At 53.0% G+C, this 13126-nt stretch overlaps 2 protein-coding genes across 6 annotated transcripts; one reads left to right on the top strand and one right to left on the bottom strand.

Annotated features, from left to right (window-relative positions):
* Positions 1-1436: 1436 nt before the first annotated feature.
* On the bottom strand, positions 1437-8783 carry GDPGP1 (GDP-D-glucose phosphorylase 1). Of its 3 annotated transcripts, none has more exons than XM_021680551.1 (4): positions 8634-8783; positions 8332-8512; positions 4023-4084; positions 1437-2767 (listed from the first exon to the last, which is right to left on the bottom strand). In XM_021680551.1, the coding sequence occupies exon 4, from the start codon at positions 2756-2758 to the stop codon at positions 1601-1603; it is 1158 nt and encodes a 385-aa protein (XP_021536226.1). In that variant the 5' UTR covers positions 2759-2767; positions 4023-4084; positions 8332-8512; positions 8634-8783; the 3' UTR covers positions 1437-1600. The 3 variants fall into 3 exon arrangements, with proteins under 3 accessions (XP_021536226.1, XP_021536225.1, XP_021536224.1); XM_021680550.1 differs by having other exon boundaries at positions 8332-8440; XM_021680549.1 differs by lacking the exons at positions 8332-8512; positions 8634-8783 and adding an exon at positions 4953-5154.
* Positions 8784-9097: 314 nt separating this feature from the next.
* Positions 9098-12662, top strand: CIB1 (calcium and integrin binding 1). Of its 3 annotated transcripts, XM_021680547.1 has the most exons (7): positions 9098-9387; positions 9517-9551; positions 10662-10770; positions 11573-11723; positions 11871-11989; positions 12062-12150; positions 12407-12662. In XM_021680547.1, exons 1-7 carry the CDS (start codon positions 9337-9339, stop codon positions 12426-12428), a joined length of 576 nt encoding a protein of 191 aa, XP_021536222.1. In that variant the 5' UTR covers positions 9098-9336; the 3' UTR covers positions 12429-12662. The 3 variants fall into 3 exon arrangements, with proteins under 3 accessions (XP_021536222.1, XP_021536223.1, XP_021536221.1); XM_021680548.1 differs by lacking the exon at positions 12062-12150; XM_021680546.1 differs by having other exon boundaries at positions 11871-12150.
* Positions 12663-13126: the final 464 nt, after the last annotated feature.

Below are 13126 nucleotides of genomic sequence, written 5' to 3'. Positions count from 1 at the left end.
CAAATTTTTTATAGGAATTTAAATGTCAAATATATATTTAAATGTAAATGTTCAACTTTTTTTTTTTTAAAGATTTTATTTATTTATTTGACACAGAGAGAGACACAGCAAGAGAGGGAACACAAGCAGGGGGAGTGGGAGAGGGAGAAGCAGGCTTCCCGCTGAGCAGGGAGCCCGATGCGGGGCTCGATCCCAGGACCCCGGGATCATGACCTGAGCCGAAGGCAGACGCTTAACGACTGAGCCACCCAGGCGCCCCTAAACTTTTTTTTTAATGAACTTTTTTTTTTTTCGTGGTACATATTCTGCCTTAACCCAGTGAGACTTTATAACATCTTCTGGGATATACAACCCTAAAATTCTATATAAAAACTTCAGACAAGGCCTGGACAGAGAAAGCCGGCTACCCAGACACCTGACTCTCAGCTCAGCGCCTGTCACCTGTTAAGGACACCACCACTACTATGGGGGCTGTTGTCTAGAGAGGCAGTCACCAGTGCAGAGCCAGCTTCTGGCCGCCGACCACCGGGGCTGCGGTCCTGACCCCAGCACTTGTGAGCTGTCTGGCCTCAGACGAGTTGCCAGACCTCTGCTCTGCCAGCCTGTTCTTGGTAAATGGCCATATTCAAGTCGTGAAGATGCCTTTTTCACACGAGATGATGTACAGGAGGAACACTCAACTCAGTGCTGGGGGCTGGAGGGAAATTCAAGGTTGGCCAGGCAGGGGGGAAGGTGCTCGAAGAAGGGCCTATGCGGGAGCAAGACCGAATGGAGGGGAGGGATGAAGAAACGGTCATTGGAGGCAGGCGAGGGGAGAACACGCAGACAGGAGAGGGCAGAAGTGGGGGCACAATGCCAGAGGCACTTGAACTATTACTTTGTCAAGACTTGATATGAAAAGTCTATGTAATATAAAGTCAGGAATACGTAACTCTTTTTTTAATATTTTTATTTATTTATGAGCGAGACGGCGAGCACACACACAGGAGCAGAGGGAGGGGCAGAGGGAGAGGGAGAAGCAGGCTCCCCACCGAGCAGGGAGCTCGATGCAGGGCTCAATCCCAGGAGCCCAGGATCACGACCTGAGCCGAAGGCAAACGCTCAACTGACTTAGCCACCCAGGAACCACAGGGTATGTAACTCTTGTGCATTCTCTTTTTTTGTTTGTTTTTTAAAAAGATTTATTTTAGAGAGAACACGTGTGCATATGTGTGTGGGCGGTGGGCAGGGGGAGAGGGCGAGAACCTCAAGCAGACTCTGCACTGAGCCCGATGGGGGGCTTGATCCCACAACCCTGAGATCAGGACCTGAGCTGAGTCTGGATGCCTAACCGACTGAGCCACCCAGGCGCCCCCCTACTCCCTTCTTAGTAACAGGTCTGACATCCCTGAGGCTTGTCCAAGAAGAAAAATGAGAAGCAGATACATTCATGATGGCTCATTCATTCCATTTATTCTAAGGTTTCTTCTCTTTAGAGATCACTTGTCAGTTCTTTATCCCTCCCCTTGGGCTGAGACGGGTAAGGTGGCAGTCATGGAAGCCCAAACGACCATGTGGAAAGGGACTTAGACCAGGTAGAAAATAAATACTTCTAGAAGGATCACTGCTCGTCCTGGGCTATCACGGCCACCAGGGCTGCCTGTACCTCTTCCGCCTGGGCCGAGGGCAGCAGACAGTCTTGAATGAGGGCCAGAGCGGCCGCCTCTGTCAGACTGCCAAAATCCCGGGACGTTTTGACAGGGAGGTGCCCGGCCAGCTCACAGAGGGCGACATTGAACGCCTCGCCTTCCTTTACCCCAAAGCTGGACTTCCGGGCCCATAGAATTACGCGGACGCCTGTGAGAGCGGAGGAAGGTGATGTCTTTCCAGGTGGGGCCCCCCGCGTCACAAATAAATTATGGGCAATCTCATGGTCGGTCAGGTAGTCAGTGGCCCGACACACCCTGCCTATCAGGGCTTCCAGGTCGGGCCCCGGGCCGCCTGTGTAGAAGAGGAAGCCGGGAGCTGGGAGAGTCCGGAGCAGATGCAGACGGCCGCCAGGGTCCAGGGGCTCGCTCGGCGCCCCCTCCACGGGCAGTCTGCGAGCCAGGTAGTAGCCGTGCAGGTGCAGGTGGTTCACCGAGGCCGAGCCCCCCAGGCTGTTGAAGCCGACGCGGAAGCCCGGGTGTGAGCTCAGCAGCACGGCCTCGACGCCGGCCCGCAGCACGCCTGGCAGCAGGCGCTGGGGGAGCCCGCGGGTGGGCTCGGGCACCAGCAGCACGTGGCCCCACTCCAGGGGGCTGACATTGATCATGACGAGGATGTCTTCTTGCCGGAGAGCACCCGGGAGATCGGGCTCCCGGAGCAAACGGAAGAGCACTTCTCCTGGCCGGACCTTGTTGAAGTTAAACTGTTCAGGGTCAAATGCCTGCTTCACGCTCCGGATGTTCTGGGGGCGCCTCCTCTGCACACCTCGCTCCACATTCAGCTGAGCCACCAAACCCACAGCACCAGGCAGGGTCTGGGTCTGCAGCTCCCCCAGGCGGTAGCGGAAGAGCCCCAGGTCCATGCGCTGCCTCCAGGCGGAGCAGAGAGCAGAGTCGAAGCGAGACCCAGGCGGCGTGTCCAGGAGGCCGGGGGCAGTCCCAGGCCACTGAATCCCTTCCAGCACAAGCTCCTTCTGCCCGTAGACAAAGTCAGGAATGCCTTGCTCTTCCCAGTCCTTACTGTTTGGAGGGAGCAGATAGGAAGTCTCATTTGAATCCTGTGGAGCGGCCATGGCGCTGACCTGAAACAATCATAAGAGGTGAAAAATACATGATGTTGTCCCACTTCTAGAAATTTTATTTTATTTATTTTTAAAGATTTTATTTATTTATTTGACAGAGAGCGCGCGCGTGCGCACACAAGCAGGGCGAGTGGGAGAGGCAGAAGCAGACTCCCACTGAGCAAGAAGCCCTATGTGGGACTCGATCCCAGGACCCTGGGATCACGACCTGAGTCGAAGGCAGACGCTTACTTGACTGAGCCACCCAGGCATCCCTACTGAGTAAACTTTCTTAATGGAAGAAAAAAATCTTTAAAGATAAAATACAACCCTTATTCTAATGCCCGGAAAAAAATCATTTACATTCAGTTTTTAAGATTTTATTTATTTATTTGAGAGAGACAGAAAGGGAGAGGGAAGGTGAGAGGGAAGGTGAGAGAGAGAAGCAGCCTCTCCAGTAAGCAGGGAGCCCGACACAGAGCTCGATCCCAGGACCCTAAAATCATGACCTGAGTCGAAGGCAGACGCTTAACCGACTGAGCCCACCCAGGCGCCCCAGGTTTTTTTTTTTAATTAAGTAATCTCTATGCCCAATGTGGGGCTGGAACTCACGACCCTGAGATTAAAAGTCACATGCTCCGGGTGCCTGGGTGGCTCAGTCAGTTGAGCATCGGACTCTTGATTTTGGCTTGGGTCATGATCTTGGGGTCATGGGATTGAGCCCCATGTTGGGTTCCATGCTCAGCTTGGAGTCTGCTTGGGATTCTCTCTCGCTCTCTCCCTGCCCCTCCCCCCACTCACCCTCTCTAAATAAATAAATAAACAAATAAATAAATAAGTAACATATAGGTTGTTGCCAGTTTCATATCTGTTTGTTGCAATGAACATCCTGTGTATCTGTTTCCAGACATGTTTTTATTTTCCTTTAAAATAAAATCCCAACCACTGGGTCAGGCTTTTGACACACACTCTATCAAACTGCCCTCCAGAAAACTAGCAGTGTTCCATTGTATAAGAATGGCCAGGGTTTCAAAGCCGTCTACTCCTTTTATGGGAACAGCTTTCCCACTGTTCGGTAGGGATTCCAAATGGCCAGGCATAGAGCCATTTGGGTGAGGATGGCCCAGTACGTGCGTTGAGTGCCACGGCCAATCCTTCAGGGGGAAATGGATGGCTACCTTCATCTCCCACGGGGCCCCTGGAGCCCTGTGGACCCGGAGGTGTCAGGGACAAGGGCCTGCTGTTGGCTCAGACAGGACTTCACAAGGAGGCTCACCTCAGCAGAGCTGCTTCGCTTCACTTCAAGTCTGGGTTCCCTCAGCTCTGCTGGTCCAGAAACTTCACATGAATAACACAGAAAGGAAACATTAAAAAACATACAAAATGATCTATCAAAAGTTGAGTTTAATGGGTATAGAGTTTCAATTTTTTAAGATGAGAAAGTTGTAGAGATTGGTTACACAATGTGAATATACTTATCACTACTGAACTGTACACTTAGGGGCGCCTGGGTGGCTCAGTCAGTTGAGTGTCTGACTCTTAGTTTCAGCTCAGGTCACGATCTCAAGGCCGTGAGATGGACTGAGCCTGTGTTGTGCTCCGTGCTCAGTGGGGAGTCTGCCTGAGATTCTCTCTCCCTCTACCCCTCCCCCCACTCGGTCTTTCTCCCTCTTTAAAATAAATAAATCTTGAGGCGCCTGGGTGGCTCAGTCAGTTAGCCATCTGCCTTTGGCTCAGGTCATGATCCCAGGGTCCTGGAATCGAGTCCCGCATCGGGCTCCCTGCTCGGTGGGAAGCCTGCTTCTCCCTCTCCCTCTCCCCCTGCTTGTGTTCCCTCTCTCACCGTGTCTCTCTCTGTCAAATAAATAAATTTAAAAATCTTAAAAATAATAATAAAATAAAATAAAAAATAAAATAAATAAATCTTTACCAAAAAAAAAAAAAAAAGTGGGGCGCCTGGGTGGCTCAGTTGGTTAAGCGACTGCCTTCAGCTCAGGTCATGATCCTGGACTCCCGGATCAGGATCAGGCTCCCTGCTCAGTGGGGAGTCTGCTTCTCCCTCTGACCCTCCCCCCTCTTGTGCTCTCTCTCTCTCAAATAAATAAATAAAATCTTAAAAAAAAAAAAAAAGTAACCGCTACGTATGAGGCAATGAGGGCACAGTAGCGAATAAGATGAAAAGGGGCCCTATTGTCATGGAACTTACATCCCGTGGTAGAGTCAGACAAGGAGCGAAATGAACATGTTAACTGCTCATGGTATTGGCATTCTGTGGAAAACAAACATGTGATACGATAAAGGATAACTAATAAAATGTGGGACCAAGGCATTGTACTTCAAGAATAGGGCGGGGTACAGCTCTCTGAGGGGACAGCTGAGCAAAGACATGCAAAATGAGCGGACACCTGCAATGAGGAGCCAAGGAAAATGTGTTCTAGGAAAGGAAGCTCAAGACCAAGGTCTGAGTCAGGCAGGTGTTTGGCCTGTTCCGAGAACAGAAAAGCCAGTGTTAACGAGAGCATGGCCAACAAAGGGAGGGGGGCAAACGAGGCTGGAGAGGAAAGCAGGGGCCAGATTCGCTGCAGGCCCTTATGCATCATGCTCAGGCGCCTGGGTTTTATTCTAAATGGAATAAGGAATCACTGGCAGGTTCTAAGCAGAAGCACCATGTGATACTTCATAAACTTTTTTCAGACTGCTGTGTGGAAGGGGGATGTAGGGGAGCAAAGGGGAAGGAGACCATTTGGGAGGCAACTCTGATGGCCAGGTGAGCGAGAGGGTGACTGGACGGCACAGGTGGGAACGGCGACAGAGAGCAGGGGACGCGGGTCCTGTTTGGAAGGCCAAGCCAACAGGGCCTGCTGACAAGCTGGCTAGGGGGACTGAGGCACCAGGAAGACCTGGGGGGGGTCTCAGCTTCAGGAACGAGGTACACCGTAGTGGCCTTTAGAGAGATGGAGGAGCTGAGGGCGGGGTGGGGGTGGGAGTAGATTGATTAGAAGAAGGGGAGGATCGAGAGTTCAGTTCTGATTACTGAGCTTGAGATGCAGCCTGAGCCTGCCTGTCAGGCAGCTGACAGTCAAACGTGGAGGTCAAGGGTAAGGGTGGATTAGATACAAACATGGAATAACATTTTAAGCCAAGGGCTGGGACCAAGGACCCAGGACCAAGATGATACCAGGAGGCTAAAAATATGAGCAAAGACATATGGATCAATAGAAAGTGGGCACAGTCATATTTACATTAAAGTGAGCTAGTAGGCACGAAGCAGTACCTGTGAATAAAGAAGAATTACCTTACAGTGATCAATCAGCAGTGACCACGTGAGAGGATCAAACCTTTCCACGAAAACCAGGAACAAGGGAGCACTGGTCACATGTTTATCTTGTGCCAGGCATGGCTGGGGGCTTTTTTTTTTTTTTTTTAAGATTTTATTTATTTATTTGAGACAGAGAGAATGAGAGAGACAGAGAGCACATGAGAGGGGGGAGGGTCAGAGGGAGAAGCAGGCTCCCCGCCGAGCAGGGAGCCCGATGCGGGACTCGATCCTGGGACTCCAGGATCATGACCCGAGCCGAAGGCAGTCGCTTAACCAACTGAGCCACCCAGGCGCCCCATGGCTGGGGGCTTTCTAAGTTCTCTCAGGTGACCTACCTTCACAACAAGCTTGTTGAGTTGGGTATCATCCTGTGACAAAGGTGAGAGATCAAGCCTTACTGGCTGACCAGGTGTTTGAATTCCTGCTCTATGACTCACTAGGGATGTGACCTTGAGCCCCTAGAATAAAGTCCATAAGGCTTAGGTGTGCCTCCCTCGTTCGCCTCCTCTCATTCCACTCTTCCCCTCGCCTACTCTGCTCCTCACTTACTGAACTTGTTCCAGCTCAGGGCCTTGCTTTCTGTGCTTCCTGCCTACAATATACCCTTTTCCCAGATTTTCTTCACAGGGCTGACCCCTTCAGGTCTCAGATCAAATGTCACCCCCTCGGGGAAACCTGGTGTGGCTCTCCTACCTCATGTCCCAGGGGAAACAGGAAGAAGGAAATAATATTATAAATAGGGAAAAGATGTCTTGGGGGAAAAAAAAAAAAAGTGGAATTCAAATCCAAGAGTTGGTAGTTATGAACAAAACTTGAAGAGCTCCAACTAAGAAATAAAATAATTTCACAACAAGAAACACTAGAAGCTGTTTTTAAAAAGTATATTAGCTGATGCACTATATATTGGCTAACTGAATTTAAATTAAAAAAAAAAGTATTTCAGCAACTCAGTTTCACACTGTTTCAAGAGCTGGTCAAGCACAGACAGGACAGCATGCTAAGCAGACTCAGAATGCCTATTCAACAACGTATAGTGAGAAACACGCCAAAGAGCACGAAATGTTCCTATTGGCTAATCAGTATAGTCCCTCCTCTGTACAAAAATCTACCAGGAAGCAAAACTATAACCAGAAGGTTGTTTAATGAAGGGTTTAGCACCGAGTGAGGTGGCGGAGAGATCTATGTCACAGCTGGTCCCCGTGGCACAGGGCCAATTCCCACATCTTCATTGCGAAGAGATACAGTCTCACCACAGAGTCCAGGGACTGGCCTTCGCTGGCCGGTGCTCCCTCCCCTCAGTCTAGTACAGGGGACACTATGACAGCTTCCTGTTCTTTGCCTATCATTATACTAACCGATTTCTTGTACAGAAAGAGCCTGCTGTCAAGAGGATCAGGTTGGGATGGAACCACTCACTTTGACTGGTTTTGGTGTTCTCACTGCTTTGCAGCCTCCATTTCTTGCAACGGAATTATTTCCACAATGGTCGGACTCCCATTTGAGATAGTGAGTCTTCCTAAAGCCACTCTCAGATGAACACCTTATTGAGTGCTTGGGAAGCTACGGTCACTCATTTACTCAACAACTGCCACCTATCAGATCTTGTAGATCCCGATTCTCGTAGCTCTTCATGGAGCTTACAGTCTAGCGGGGATGGGGGTGGTGCGGACATTAACCCAATCAACACCCAAGTAAACATAAGTTGCCAACATGAGACAGTGCTGTCAAGGAGAAGCACAGGCTATTCTGGAAGTATAAGATTTCTAATCTACTCTAGGGAACCAGGAAAGGCTTCCCAGAGGCTAATATGGAAGAGGAACAGAGAGCCCATTGTGGCGGGAACCCAGAAAGCCAAGAGGAGAGGGCAGAGAGAGGCTGAAGTCAGATTTCAGAGGGCCAGTATATCGGTTTTTAACCATTTATTAGTTTTTTTTTTTTTAAAGATTTTATTTATTTATTTGAGACAGAGAGAGCATGAGAGGGGGGAGGGTCAGAGGGAGAAGCAGACTCCCTGCCGAGCAGGAAGCCCGATGCGGGACTCGATCCCGGGACTCCAGGATCATGACCTGAGCCGAAGGCAGTCGCTTAACCAACTGAGCCACCCAGGCGCCCTACCCATTTATTAGTTTTAAGCTCAAATCACCATGATCAGATCTAGACTTTACAAAGATCAGCGAGTAGAATGAATCAGGAGAATCAAGAACTAATCCCTACAACGTTGTCAATTATACATCAATAAAGCTGAAAACAAAAGAATTAATCTCACCTCCACCTCCTCTCTCAGCTTGGGATCCTCAACTTCTGGAATAGTGGAGGTTCGTTCATGCATTCATGCATCCAGTTTGTTGAGAGCCTACTCCGGGCCAAGCATTGTCCTAGGGGTTGAGAGGCGACAAGAGCGAACAAGAGCTCTGGGCGCGGGGTCGGCTCGAGTGAGGTCTACAGGACTGGGAAGCCGTGAGAAGAACCTTAGACTGGGGTGACCGCTTTCTAAATGCCGGAGCCTAAACAAGTCAGTTGAACCCTTCCCCCGGACCTGTTTTCCACATTTGTAAAATGGGAACCTACCTTGCAGGGCTCTTGTGAAAATCGAAGATCACTATGCACGGCTCCCGCAGTCTGCAGACCCTCAGCGCACAGCCTCAGTGGGCCGCAAGATTCCGGTCATTTCTGGAGGTGGCATGCGGGCTGCAACACGGGCTGCGGCGCGGGCGCAGTGGCAGCGTCTGGGTGAAAAAGTCGTCGCCGCGCCAATGCGCGGCTTAGCCGCCTTCGGCCACGTAGCGAGTCTCGAGCTTTCCCGGATTTCCAGGTTCCAGGTACTTCCCTTGGGCCCCTATCGCGCCCAAGGCTGCCGCCACCACCGACAGCAGTGGAGAAGGAAGCAACGCGACACTTGCCGCAAGCTCCTACCCGGGCCATGGCGAGGCTGTGGCGTCCCGAACGCATGCGCAGCCAGTCCGCTTGCACGCGACGGGGCTCGTCCCGCCCAGCCAGGAGGCGGGGCCGTGCAGCCTGGGCCCCGCCCCAGAGCGTCCGGCCCCGCTCCGGGCCCCGCCTCCAGCTCGCCGCGGACAGCCCGGAGCGGGGAGCCGGCCGGCGGAACCGGGCCGGGAGCGCCTGAGCACTTTAAGGAGGGGGGCGGGCCCGGGGGCGGTGGCCCCAGGAGCGGTTGCCGCGGGGACGGGGCGGTGACGCGGTCCGAGGGCGGAAGTGAAAAAGTTGCCGGCGCCCCGAGGCAAGTTGGCGGAGCTGTGCGCGCGGCGCGACGATGGGGGGCTCGGGCAGTCGCCTGAGCAAGGAGCTGTTGGCCGAGTACCAGGTGCGCGGGACGCCGGTCCCCGGGGAGTTTGCGCGCGGGCCTGCGCTGGGGAGCGGGGTCCCGGGGCGGGCGACAGAGCTGGCGCGGCCTCCGGGAGGCTCGCTGAACCCCTCCCGTTTTGCCTTCCAGGACTTGACGTTCCTGACCAAGCAGGAGATCCTCCTGTAAGTGCCGTGTCGAACCTCAGCTCCCGGATCCTCTAGAGGCGGCGTCGGGGGTGGGGGGCTCTGTCCACAGACGGGCAAACTGAGGGCCCCCCACAGGGAGTGACAGGGGCCCGCCTGCGGTCCGCGGCCGAGCCGGAGGTGGCGCCCGGGCCCCGAGCCCCGGGCAGTGCCCTCCGCCGGTCCCGCCCTCCCTGCCGGCTCGGGGGGCCCCGCTGCGCACCGCGGGGGCCACCTAGCAGCCTCGGCCCGGCTGGGCGCTCCGGGGCCTGCGCTCCGCGGGTTTCTGCGTAACCGAACTTCCTGCCCCAGCCCGGCAGGGGCTGCTGTGGCTCTCCGCGGACTTCGCCGACCCGGAGCCTGGCTCCCGGTAACTTGATCTGAATCAACACGGTAACCGTTAACGCTTACTGAGCACTCTCCGTGCGCCAGGAACTGTGCGAAGTGGTTGCCTGCATTACCCAATTTAATCCTCAGGAGGGAGGTGCCGGGACAATGAAACAGGTTTCAGAGAAGTTTGGTAACTTGCCTAAGACTACACTCCAAGTGAGAGGATTTGAACTCGGGCCGGAACCCCCTTCCTCGCCGCGTGCCAGCTTTTTGTGGTCAAGGCACTTGAGAGAGGAGATTCCTTGGCTTCCCTTGGCAAAAATAATCCCAGTGGGAAGGAGGTGAGGGCTGAGGAAGAGATCGTTTAGGGTAGTTGCTACAAAGGGGGAGGCTTTGCTGGAGATTCCTGGAGTGAAATGGGAAAGAGATTTCAAACTCTTTTCTCCCTGTTTTTCAGGGCCAACTTCTGGCTCCTTTTGCGGCCTCTCCATCCCTCAGGGAGCTCTAGAACCAATGCCCAGTACAGTGCCTGGCATGCTTTAGGCCCTCAGTAAATACCCATGGCATGAATGCACTCTCAGCCCATAGTCTTGTGACATATGGGCTTCTACATATGGGACTACACGGGTAGTCAGTCTCCCTTTGGCTTATGCCTGATGACTGAGAAGTTCTGTGTATGTGCCTTAGCTCCTCACCTGGTTTGTAATGGGTAACAAGGCAAGGAGTGGGGATGTAATACACACAGGAAGGCTTGCCAACAGGTTCCTCTCCTTCTGCCAGAGCCCACAAGCGGTTTTGTGAGTTGCTCCCCCCAGAGCACCGGAGTGTGGAGGAGTCACTGCAGATACGAGTGTCCTTGGAGCAGATCCTCAGCCTTCCAGAGCTCAAGGTGCCAGTCCCCCACCCTCCCTCTGCAGTTTGTCTCGGAGATCATGTGGTCACTGGTCCCCATTCTGGTCTTCTCTCCATTTAGCCCTGATTTCCTGGGGACAAGGGCTTTACCAAAATCACCCGGTGGAATGAACTAGAGTGGTGTTTTGCAAACTGGGATTCTTGGACACATTCTTGGAGAGTCAAAGAAGTTTTGTCCTTTAAAAGGAGTTGAGCTACCTTATTCAAGTTTGAGAAACCCATTCCAGAGGCTGATTGCCTCTCCGTAGGGTTGCTGTGAAAAAATGTTTTAAAAGATTCTTATTTGGGAGAGAGAGTCGGGGGAAGGGCAGGGAGAGGGACAAGCCGACCCCACACGGAGCCTGACGAGGGGCTCCATCTCACCACCCTGAGCGGAAATCAAGAGTCTGACAGCTGACTGAGACACCCAGGGCGCCCGACTGAAAATTTTTATGCAAAGCGCTTGGCCTAGTGCCTATCACACAGTGAGCGTTCAAGTCAGTGTTTTCAAGTAACCAGCCCATCTTGTTCTCTTTGCTTAGGATGCTTTCATCTTCCTTCTCTGCCCCTAGGCCTGCCTTTGGGTTAAACTGACTCACAGGAAGCCATCCCTGTCCCTCTCCCAAGTCAGGTGGTCCTCCTGCCCTCCATGCTGGCCCTAAAAGACTGCTCCTTCTCTCCTGTGAGCCTGAGCTCATGGAGCGGGTACTGTGACCTGCTTCCTCCAGTTCCTGGTAGGGTTTGAGGAGTGTGTGACCTGGGCTGCACCTGTGGCCTTCACACAAGGCTCTCTTGCCTAGGCCAACCCCTTCAAGGAGCGAATCTGCAGGGTCTTCTCCACATCCCCAGCCAGGGACAGCCTGAGTTTCGAGGACTTCCTGGACCTCCTCAGCGTGTTCAGTGACACAGCGACTCCAGACATCAAGTCCCACTATGCCTTCCGCATCTTCGGTGAGAGCCAGGAGCAGCTTGGCGGGACACAGGCCTGTCCCCACACGGTCTTGGTGGTGGTGTACCGCTCAGGACCTGGGGGCCTTCTGTGGAGCCTGGAGGCTCTTTCTGACCACATTCTTTCTGGCTTCCTGTGTCTGTCTCTAGACTTTGATGATGATGGAACCTTGAACCGGGAAGACCTGAGTCACCTCGTGAACTGCCTCACAGGACAGGGTGAGGACACTCGTCTTAGTGCTTCAGAGATGAAACAGCTCATTGACAACGTGAGTAGCCGGGCCGGGCCAGGGAGTCAGAGGGAAGGGCTGGGACTAGGTCTGAAGCTCTCCCTTCCCCAGATCCTGGAAGAGTCCGACATTGATAGGGATGGCACCATCAACCTCTCAGAGTTTCAGCACGTCATCTCCCGTTCACCGGACTTCGCCAGGTAGGACGGTAGCGGTCCCCCCTCGTTCTGGGTCCCCATCTGCTGCACCTGGGTCTGGGATGTCAGGATGCGCGGCAGCAGCCGGGCTGGGAAAGCCCCAGTTCCTCTCAGGGTCTCAGGGTAGCTCTTCCAAAGGGGAGGGACAGACGTGGGACAGCCCATTCCAGAGGGGCTTAGGGAAGATGTGGGCAAGTTTGGGGTTAGCCCCTCCCCTCCTCTTTCAGCAGAAAACCTGACCCACTCTTCTCTTGTTCAGCTCCTTTAAGATCGTCCTGTGACAGGAGCCATGGCATGTGTCCCAGCGAGCACCCCGTCAGAGAGCCTTTCCACTGCTGAGCTGTGGCCGAGGCCATGCCTGTGTTGCCAGGGCCGGCCAAGCTGGCCTAGCCCAGAGCTGGCACCGTGTGGTCCTGCTCCAGGCAGGGAAGGCCCCTCCAGACCAGGGCCTCTCTCCTGTCATTGTCATCGCTCTGTTTGTGTTCTACTGATCTATAATAAAGGTTTAGACGTTTTGACCCTTTGCGTGATACTAGAAACATTGGTATGAGGAGGGACTGGACTTCCAGAAGCCTTCGGTCATACTGGAAAGAACAGGATCTAAAGGGCCAGCAGGAAGTCAGACTGTAGCCCACCCGGCCCTCCCCTCGCGAGGGTGTGAGCAGGAAGGGGTAGCCTGACAGATGGAACGCTATATCCTGATGCTGGTGGTGCTTACAGAATTTCCACACGTGTAAAAATTTAGACAACTGTGTGCCAAAAGAAAAACCCACTGCCAATTTCACTGTATGACCATTTAAAAAAATAAACATTTTTTAAATTAAAGAAAAAAACAAAACCCAAAAAACATGAACAAAACCTCTGGTCCTCTGTGCTCCCACCCTGAACTGAACTGGGGGAGGTGCAGAGAAAAGGGGTTGAGGGAAAACGAATGAATTCCTTGCCCCTCCCATCAGTGCATTAAACTTCCCACCTTTAG

Source organism: Neomonachus schauinslandi, chromosome 9 (genome assembly GCF_002201575.2).
Source record: "Neomonachus schauinslandi chromosome 9, ASM220157v2, whole genome shotgun sequence".
In the NCBI taxonomy this organism is placed as follows: Eukaryota; Metazoa; Chordata; class Mammalia; order Carnivora; family Phocidae; genus Neomonachus; species Neomonachus schauinslandi.
The sequence above is the reverse complement of the archived record's forward strand: the minus strand, read 5'-3'. Positions and strand labels throughout refer to the sequence as shown.

Bases quoted from the DNA above. Each gene is read 5' to 3' on its own strand.
- GDPGP1 (XM_021680549.1), bottom strand. From the start codon at position 5,076: ATGCCTTGGTCCCACATTTTATTAGTTATCCTTTATCGTATCACATGT. The intron at 4,085-4,952 runs GTAAGTTCCATG...ATTCATGTGAAG, and splicing joins GTCTGACTCTACCACGGGAT to TTTCTGGACCAGCAGAGCTG. The intron at 2,768-4,022 runs GTGAGCCTCCTT...TGATTGTTTCAG, and splicing joins AGCGAAGCAGCTCTGCTGAG to GTCAGCGCCATGGCCGCTCC.
- CIB1 (XM_021680546.1), top strand. From the start codon at position 9,337: ATGGGGGGCTCGGGCAGTCGCCTGAGCAAGGAGCTGTTGGCCGAGTAC. The intron at 9,388-9,516 runs GTGCGCGGGACG...TTTGCCTTCCAG, and splicing joins AGCTGTTGGCCGAGTACCAG to GACTTGACGTTCCTGACCAA. The intron at 12,151-12,406 runs GTAGGACGGTAG...TCTCTTGTTCAG, and splicing joins CGTTCACCGGACTTCGCCAG to CTCCTTTAAGATCGTCCTGT.